The sequence below is a fragment of the Ixodes scapularis genome, unplaced genomic scaffold (assembly GCF_016920785.2).
Source record: "Ixodes scapularis isolate PalLabHiFi unplaced genomic scaffold, ASM1692078v2 PGA_scaffold11__112_contigs__length_91849675, whole genome shotgun sequence".
Lineage (NCBI taxonomy): Eukaryota > Metazoa > Arthropoda > Arachnida > Ixodida > Ixodidae > Ixodes > Ixodes scapularis.
The window spans coordinates 16,484,607-16,494,348 of NW_024609837.1; the positions used below are offsets into that span (position 1 = coordinate 16,484,607).

General features: G+C 44.6%; 1 protein-coding gene across 1 annotated transcript in view; it reads right to left on the reverse strand.

The window, feature by feature from the left end:
• Nucleotides 1-9,134, reverse strand: part of LOC8043285 (neurotrimin) — a 183,488-nt gene extending 174,354 nt beyond the window's left edge. The window contains exon 1 of the mRNA XM_029972770.3: nucleotides 7,919-9,134. Coding sequence (XP_029828630.2) covers nucleotides 7,919-8,048 — 130 coding nt within the window. The 5' untranslated portion in view covers nucleotides 8,049-9,134. The remainder of the gene's footprint in view (nucleotides 1-7,918) is intronic.
• Nucleotides 9,135-9,742: the final 608 nt, after the last annotated feature.

Genomic DNA, 9,742 nt, shown 5'->3' on the forward strand with positions numbered 1-9,742 from the left:
TGAAACAACAATTTATGTAGCACGGCCGTGCGCGCGCGCGCTACACTCTAAAGTTTGCGTTTCCGTTCTGCCGTCTTCATTTGTTCAGGTCGCGAGCGAGTGTCGAACTGATCTTGTTTTGCAAACGCAATTAAAACCGCCCGTTAAATTATCATTTGTCATCGGCTTTTGAAACGCGAGAAAACCCCGGGGCGGCGATATAGGGGCAAGTCCCGCGTGAATTGTTATTCTTGAGGCGGGACTGTTGTGTTTTCCTTCAAACGAGGACCTCTCGTCTGGGTCGTTGTTCTTGAAATTGGCACAGGGGCGACCCCGGGGGCCATAATTAGGGACGCCGTCCTTTTGGAAAAAAAGTTTTGCGTCGTCTCGTCTTTTAAGGCGATTATGCCCTGTTTGACGCCCAGGCCGACAAAGCGCGGAGATCACGCCGACGTCGTGTTTTGGGATTCAATTGTCACCCTTGAAAGTGTTTGAAGACCCTCAGCGTGTGTTGTTTGTGCGGAGGTTAGAATTTGTTCGAAACTCAATTTGGGAGCGAGCTTGCTTTGGTTGCTTCGACGGTTAGCTATTTGTGGACTGTGGAGTTCAGCACAGTTTTTTTTTTGTTTTTGTTTTTTGAATGCAGAAGGGAAAAGGCGTGTGTTAATGAACAGTGAAAACTACTACGTTTTAAAACTCGTCGCTATTAGTTTTTCAACTAGGATCTCGAAAACGAATAAATATAAACCTATATAAAAATATTGTAAGGATTTTAGAGAAAACTCAGTTTTAGTCAGTAAATGGCGGATGATTGCAAAAGTTTGGTCGAACCAAATTTTTTTCTACATACATTACTGATGCAGAAGAAGTAACGATAAACAGTTGAAGAAGAAGGGAGATTCTACAAGTAATATAAAAAAAGGAAACAGAAGGGTAGATTCTATTCTTATTAGAAATATATGATGTGAATCACTAATCCGTGTAAGTTTTTGTGAGGAACTTATAAAGTTTTATTGAAGACAATTGTAATTGAAACAAGTTCAATTTTTACCCAGTGTTTCACGCAAATACTGTAAACAATATTATTTTCGCGCTATTTTTTGGAAATATGAATTGCAAGTAATTTAGGTAATTACGAAAATTATGTCGCTTAAAGTGTACAAAGCGGCGTCTACCTCCAGTACAAGAAATAGAAACACCACGGGTCCGGTCCCAGCTTCGTGATATTTCGCACCCGAACGCAGCTTCTCACGATACAAAGCAGCCGGCAGCTCACTCTAAAAAGCGCCTGCGCGTCTACTTTCCCGCACAGCAGTCTGAGAGCCAATCAACGACAACTTCCGAAAACAGCTCAGCGAATGACAATGCCGAAACATGTTTAGACCAAAAAACGCAGCCTGAGTTGTGACATTAAGCAACGCAAAGCGTCACGCTTGCATTGCTTAATGCCAAAACTACGACTGCGTTTTGTGGTCAAAACATATGTTTCGGCATCGTAATTCGCCGTTAGATGCGATGATTGGCTCTCCGAGTGTTGTGCGGGAAAGCAAGCGCACGGACTTCTTCAGTGTGAGGTACGAGCCTACGGATGTTTTCAGGTAAGCTCGGCCGACCATGTCCGTGACCATTTTCAGTTTTGACGAAAATTATGTATTTTGATCACTCAATACCCATCGAAACAAAACCGACTTATGTTTTGCCAAGAAAAAAGTCTCTTTGCAGAAAACAAAATATTAGAAGCAGACTTTCAGCCCGGAGGACTTTCTCCGGATTGCGCTATGCTGGCATTCTGGCCACCTCCCCCAAAACATCTGCTGCGTCTATGGTTTTCAAATACTTACTCACAAAATACGCATAGGAGGGGTTTTTCCCAAGTATTTCCTACGGAGTAATATGACGTCGTTAATTTGCAAAACAAAATCGCAAACACGACACATTGCATAATAATGCTTAACATTGATTTTATTTTCTTCACGTCTATAAACATGTCAGGACTTTCAAACTCTGCCCACGTGCTGCGCTATATTCTGTCTCCCTTTGCTGTAAAAAATGTTGTCCTTACCAGCGGGAAAAAGTTACGAGAAACGCTAAAATGGCGTTTCTCGTATGAAATTGAAACGTCCATTTTTTTTTTTTAAACATCTCGCGATTCAAGCTCAGTGATAGGTACTAACAGATATTTGCGAAAAACATGTTGGATTCATTTAGTGTCTTTGAGCTTATTACCAAACCTAAATTCGATAAAATTGGGGCTTGTATTTTTATTTCTTGTGCGCGTGTGATTTCCTTGAGTGAAGAAGAAGATGAAGTGTTCTTAATGTTTCCAACCGAAATGGTGGCTTGATGGGGGACTAAGCTCGACTTCAGCAGGAATCTCTCCGATGCGACGTAACCGAGAGGGGAGGAGCTTCTGTTGACGCCGCCCCGGCGAGTTTCCCACTCCACCTCTTACATTTCCGACCCCCACGGCGGTGGCGAGTTCCCCAGCGTAGCTCCGATTTGCCCCTACGCTTCATAGTGAAGGGTTTAATTTGATATAAATCGTATATGACAAACAAAAAATCGATAGCAGCATGAATGTTAATTTTAAAAATAAAGCTTGGATATGGGCTAGTTACTTAGACATTGTGATGGTTTGCTGCGCTGCGTACGTGCAAGAAAAATGCACTTGATAAAATTTAAACTAAAACAGAGGACAGAAGAAAAACAACATACATGTCTGGCGCAGACTAACAACTGTGTAATTTCTTTGTCATCTTTCTCCCCCCACACCGCCACAAAGTCACAATATTTGTTTTCAAAATACGGTGTGGCGCCGCAAACAAATTGGTCAGATGTCATCAACCTAAATGAAACGCACATGAAGGCACCTATAGCTCATACATCGGTTTTTCGCCAAGTGATCTGACACTCACTGATACCGACGCGGAGAGAGCGGGCTCAGATGATTAAAAAAGAAGTGGTTGATTGGTCCAGCAAGTATACCGGACTGTCAGCTTAAAATGGGGGGGGGGGGGGGGGGGGGGTTTGCAATGAAATGCAGTTTTTGTTTTTAACTTTACACAAACTTGATGCTACTAGTGGGACCCTAGTAAATTCGCTCACAACTCCAGCATGAACAAGAAACTATTATGTTTTAGAGTAATTTCAAGCATAAAAGTGAGCATTTTCTTTCAAAGTCTTCCTCGGAAAACTTGACGACGCACATTGGCGTAACCAGGAAAGAGAGAGAGGGGTGGGGGGGGGGGGGTCAAAAACTTAGAGATTGAATAGCATCGGAAGCCAGGATTTAAATACTAATTTCAGATGAGTAATGCAACGGGTCGGGTGTTTTTCTTCTTTTCTTTTTGTTCGGTTAACACCGGGACTAATTATTTGCCTTTTCTGTACGTGCGTATTGTTGCCAGATGCTCGAAAAAGACTATTAGCGCAGGTAAGAGGAAATAGACGATCGTTTGCAGTCTCTCCCTTGGATCGGCGTACGCGCACCGGTGAAGCGAACAGAGGCCAGCTTGAGTAAGAGAAGGAAGATAGTCATTTGTCAGCCCAAGTCGCTCCTCCTTCGGAGCGAAAGCCAAATTAGCCAAGGTTTCCTCGACTGACAAGGCGTACGCTAACTCAAAAAAACTAAAGAAAAAGAAAAAAAAACCGACAAAAACTAGCAAGTGATTACACACACCAGATATACACACACAAACATACAAAAACATAAACTGGGGACGTAGGTACGGCTAACAAAGAACGGGGTATAGGGGAATCGAAGAGTCATCTCTCTTCTTCCTGATGCTTAATTTTCTCAAGCTCACCTTTGGCTTCCTGCGAATAAAAATGGAGAGTAAAAAGAGAGAGAGAGAAAAAAAAAAGAAAGGTACGAATGCAAACAGTTTTTGTTTGGGCGGGCTTCTCTTTCTCTTTCCTGCGGCGACCCCGCAAGGAAATTACTCAAGGTGTAGCACTAAAAGAAAGAACGGTCACACACACAAAAAGAATATTGCGTGTGCGTTTGGTTTGGAGGACCGAGCAGAGGGACTCGGGAGGATCTCCACCGTCCCAACAAGAGGACGGTCTCGGGCTCGGCGAAGCCTCGCCAACGGAAAGAACGTGAGGAATGAGAAATAATAATAAAAAAAGTAGCAAACAAGTATTAGAGATGAAAGAAAGATGGTGGGAGCTCGGCCGAAAGACGTCTTTAATTACCGAGCCCGACTCATTTGCGTTCGGTACTTTCACTGCAGGCACGCGTGCACGCGTACGAGGAGAAAGTCGAGGACAGAAAGAGAACCTCTTCAGAATACTTTCATTAAGTGCGTTTGCGTGTTTTTCGACTTTGTCTGTTTGGGGAGGACGGCGCTCGGTTGGCTTCGGCAATCGGACAACGAGCTTGCTTGCGCAAGCGTGTGTGCCGATAAAGGCGAGGGACGCCGACTGCCCGAGGGGCAAAGAAGGGTGTGGTCGCCCCACCCCAAGATGGGCTCACGTGGTGGTCCGTGGTGAGACAAACAGCGGCCAAAACCCTCCTGTTGGGTTATCTTATCGGCGATTAAAGCTTAAAGAGACTCGTGTTTGCAGTTGGGTGTTTTTTGTTTTTTTTTTCGTATTACGTCATTTAGGTATCCTGGAGTTCTGAGTTCAGTAGATTCGACACAGCGCACAAGTAACGAAGACGAAGTAGAAGGTGTACACAGGACAAGCACCTTATTCTGTGTACACCTTCTACTTCGTCTTCGTTTCTTGTGCGCTATGTTGAATCTACTAAGCATGAACCAACTAGAAGCGCTTGTCCTGTTTGCATCTTGTAGTTTGCTTTCATTTCTTGTTCGATTTGTTCAATCTACTAAGCATGAACAAACTAGCCCGCATCGCCCCCCGTAATTCGGTTCTAAGTTCCAATTATCCCCCTTTCACCCTTAAGCTGAGACTAAAAGCTCCGTCTTCAGCGCGAGGTTTATTGAGCTTGCTGACACAAGTATGAACTCGCAAGCACACACAGCCAAAGCGCTGCGGAAGCCAGCGACCTCGCGCTGTGGGCGGAGCTTGAAGTCTTAGCTTAAGGGTGCCGGAGTATACACCATTCCAATATTTACAGTTTAGCGAGCGATATCCTCAGCCCAGCACGCACATATTCGTCAATTCTGAAAGCGAGTAAATTACAGGCCACATGGACGAACACTCAAGATGGAATAATGCAGAAGCCCTTTTTTTATTTGAAAAGGTCATAAGGGAGTGTTCACTGGCGACCATAGCTGTGTGCGCAGCTATGGCCGCCAGGTTCCACAATTTTTTTTTTTTTTGCACACTTACATTTCACACCGTCTAAATTGCCGGTACTATCAGCCTATTACTGTTCGCTCGTTCTAAGCATGCGCCGTGAGCAGCGCCTTCAAACATGGCGCCCAGTTGTGAGTAAAAAAAATTAAAACAGCGCAAGGACACGGAAAAGCACAAGAAGGTAGAGGAACTGTCGTCTACCTTCTTGTTCTTGTCCGTGTCCTTGCGCTGTTTTAATTTTTAATCACGAAATACCAACTAGCCCGAACTTCTACGTTAGTCAGCTGTTATGAGCAATATTTACGACGTTCCCAAGACATATGTCACGAAGGTTCGTTTGCTCGTGTTAAGTTATAAAATGGTCAAATAAACAAAACAAAAAAGCAGACCAGGTCGATTTTTAGCAATATGTAATAATAAGAAAGAGAGAAAAAAAGAAGCTAATCATAGAGTATAGGATAAGATAAATATAAACGAAATTTTTAGAGCGGAAGCGGTAGTGTTCTGTTCGGCTTCTTCCGGCACAGGCGTTGCTATTTTCAGACCAGGCTTGGGCTTTCTTGTGTGCCGGAAAGAGAATGAAGCAAGGAGGCACACGGGGTAACGTCGGGTGCCCTGGGTTTCTTTTGGGACTTCAGTCTGCACGGAGCTCGAACTGACGGGCGGCTGTGTCGGCGACTCTCTGGCTTTCCCCGAACGGAGGTCTCCCTGGTCCGCTGCCTTGGAGACTCTGCCTTGGTCCGGCGGGTTTCTGGTAGCGAGGGACTTGCAAACCGGTCCTGAGCCCCTAATCTGGACACTTGGCGGAAAAGTCGGTGAGAAATTCGGCGGCTATGATTGGCCGGCGCCAAGGTCAAGTGTGGCGTTGGCCAATCGCGGCCGCCAGATTTCGCGCCGTCGTTTTCGCCAAGCGTCCAGCTTAGGGCCCCTGGTTTGGGCCGTTAACCCAAGCGCCCTGACCAGGCTGTCGGTCGCTGGCTGTTCCCGCCCGCCCCGCCCCCCCCCCCCCCCCCCCCCCCCCCTTTATCTCTCGGGTGCCGTTCTCTTCGCGCTTCTTGCGTCGTCGTCTTTTCTCTTACTTTAGCATGCACACTATCACACCATCAAAACGTCTGCTTCAGTTCAATCTTCATATTTCCCTTTGTCTCTGATTGTGTATTAGGCTCGTTTCGGTAAGCCAATTAATTGATTGCATTCTGATAATGAGGATATTGGAGCTGGTGACACCCCGCGTGTGCTATTCTTTACGTTGATAATGTGTTCACGGGCATTAGGCGTAACACGTGTGACGTAACATTGCAGAACGTTTCGTATTTGAGACAATTTTTTTAAATTTCTTTTTCTTTGACAAGACGCTGAACAAATACTTGAACGAGTCACGATATAGCGAACTCCTGAACCACGCTACCGTAAAGCTTCGCACTATTGGAGTCGAAAGTAATTATTCCGAATAAATACAAACATGCACCCTTAAAAATGAATCCATTGAATTTGCGCAAGACACATGTTTAAAAAGAACAAAATAATTTGTTTTTGTGTTATTGACGCCGGTCTTAATGAATGTTAGATAAATTGTTGACTTCTATCAGATTTCGTGGGCTCAACAATGCACGACGCTAAAGCAAAAATCTCCAAGAAATGTTTAAAAAGTTCACCTTAGCAAGTCTCAGTAGTGACTTCAATCACCTGTGGGAGAGCTTATTTTGACATTCTTAAATACTTTTCATGAAATCAAAGTAAACAACAACATCGACAAATAACTTTATAGCCGCCTTTGAAACCAAAAGTCAGGCATAGTATTTTAAACTTTTATGATGAGTGTAATCCAAAATAAACTGGCCAAAAAAACCAGCTTTATACTCTCATATTGCGAGCTAGGTGTGATATTTCAAAACGGTATAATATTGTGGTTGTGCTTTTAGGTACTTTTGGATCTATAGATAAAAAGGAATAAACTATAAAACAATATTTTGCAATACTGATAGAAGTGAGTACACAATGCCAGTGCTACTCTTTATTACTCCAAGGTTTGTGTAATTAAAACTTCAAAACTCGCCATATTTTTCAGAGATTGATTTCAGAAGGTGATTAAACACATGTTTTTTTTAATTTTAACTTCTCTAGCACCTAGACTGCTTATAGGGCGGAAAGCTTAAAGGTGCACATTTATTGTCTAGGACTGTAAGGTTTCACTGGGATGTCGTTATAGATATATTTTGGGGAATGTATATGCTTGATTATTGAATTTATGCATACAAGTCACAAAGTAAATTTCTCCTTGTTCTCTTCTGGACGTGACAAAGAGCAGTTTAAGTAATTATTTGGTTTCAGCTCTAGGCATAATGAAGTAGCCGAGGGAATAGGTACTTCCATAACCTTGCATATCACTGGAAGATACGGATAAACGTGTTGTCGTGATATCTAAATCCGGGAATAAAAAAGGCTCATCTTTGAATAGGCACAAAACCCAAATCTCATAGCACTTAAAGTGATGTGATAGAAAGGTCACCGTACCAAAACTATCAAGCACTCTTAGCGAATGTTAAAGGGAAACTATCTTTCTTCCCAAAAAAAAACGCGTTCCGCGGGGAAACGCCCTTCCTTTGTTTCAGCCCTTGAACTTTTTTTTTTTTATGTATGTTAGAGCGCGTGGGAGTGGAGGTGAACTCACCATTCACGACGTAGATGGAAGCCGCTATCCAGAGAAGTATCAGCGCTGGAGACTGTCTCTGCCGTGGCCGGTGGCTACAGTCTCTACAAAAGTCCCTTTTCGTTGGCCATCTGTAGGAATGGTACAACATGGCTGAAACTGCGTCCACTGGGAAAGAACGTCAGCGATGGGTTGGTGGGGGCTCTCACAATCGCGTTCAGCAGGCGAGTGCTCTGTTGGTTGGGTTCATCTGACCTTGGCGTTCAAGATTCCTTAGCTTTGTTTAGTTTACGGAAACATCCGCCGGTATGATGCGGGCTCGATGGCGGCAGACGTTGGAGTTTTTCCAAAGGAAATATGCTGAGACGTTGTAGAAACAAGAGGTTATTTCTGGAACACAAACAAGAATATAGCAAATCACTTCTCCTTGAAATCGTAGCGATTGAATGTGGGTAACTTTGATTCGAGAAGGCGTAGATTTTGATTTGGCACTTTGTTCTGGCTGTCAACGTTTTAGCGAGACGCTGTTAAGGTATGTTTTCTTTCCTCACCTGGTGCTGCCTTTTGTTTCCAAATGGTCACAGTGAATATTATTAGATCACGTGCCACTACTTTAGTAACTTAACCCCCAAGTCCGTTTCCCCAACTTCCAAAGTCCAAGGATAGTCTGTTTTGACACTTCTTCATGATGGGCGATGAATGAGATGAGCGCCTGGCGTCTGCCTCCAACTTTCTTCTTTCTTTTGGGAGTTGTCACATAAGAAACTTACGAGGTTGCCAACCAAAGTCTTTTTACCTCCTCAAAAACGTCATTTGAATAGGTGAAATGGAGGTAGCTCGCGGCTTTACACGGTGAAGTAAATTTTGCTTCACGTTTGGGAGTTCAGCAGTCTTTTCGAACAACTTTAATTCAACCAGAGTGAGGCTCTCGAACCTCTCCAGCGTTACCGAAGGGGAATCGCTGTGTAAGACAGCCGTCAACGGTTCGCTCACCACTTCCCTCTGGGAACGTCGAAACGTCACACCACTCTCACTACACTCCTCCGAGACGCTGTCGCACAAACTTCGACAACGCGCTCAACGGCGCCGTTGTCGCCGCCGCCGTTGCCGCTACGGAGAGTACGGCACGCCACTCGGACCACGCGGTTTCCCGACCGCGCGGCTTCCCCAAAGCACGCGGAGGAGCACAACAGGCGAGAAGCGGCTCGCGCGGCGTCTCGTTCCAAACGAGATTCTCGTTCGGGCCTTCGGAGGTCTCGGACATTTATTGGATTGTGGGAGGGGCGCGCGGGGAAAAGCGATCGGGGCGCCCCCTGCGCCCTGTCCATCCCGCCCCTCCCTTCTTTTTTTCCACTTTTTCTCTTTTGTTTTCGGGAAAGGAGGGAGTTGGGGAGCGATGTCCGCTTCAAGCCGCGCGGTAGCTTCTGTGCGGGGAAAAGGGACAACACCCCGAGTTGGTTTCTGGCCCGCGTTTCGGTGACGTTGATAAGGGAATCGTTCGTGGGTCATGTCGTTTTTGGAGTTGTTCTTAGTTTTTTATTGTTCGACGTGTTACAGGGAGTGAAACTCCAGTGAGTTCCGTATATTTGTGTCTCTTGAAGGAATATATTAGCTTTTATTATTAGATAGGTACTGGAAGAAATTTCGTGCTGTAATAATTGTGTTTGTATCTTTAGACAGCCGTAAGTGGTTCAGTCTGAGTGGGCGTCTGGTGTCTCAGCTCTTGATAAAAACGTTAGCCGCCATAAAAAAAGAAACAAAACGGAAAACCTTGACACTATAACGATAAACTTTGGACAACACAACACTGTCTTAGAACTTATCAGCTTTATTTCCAGTATTTCC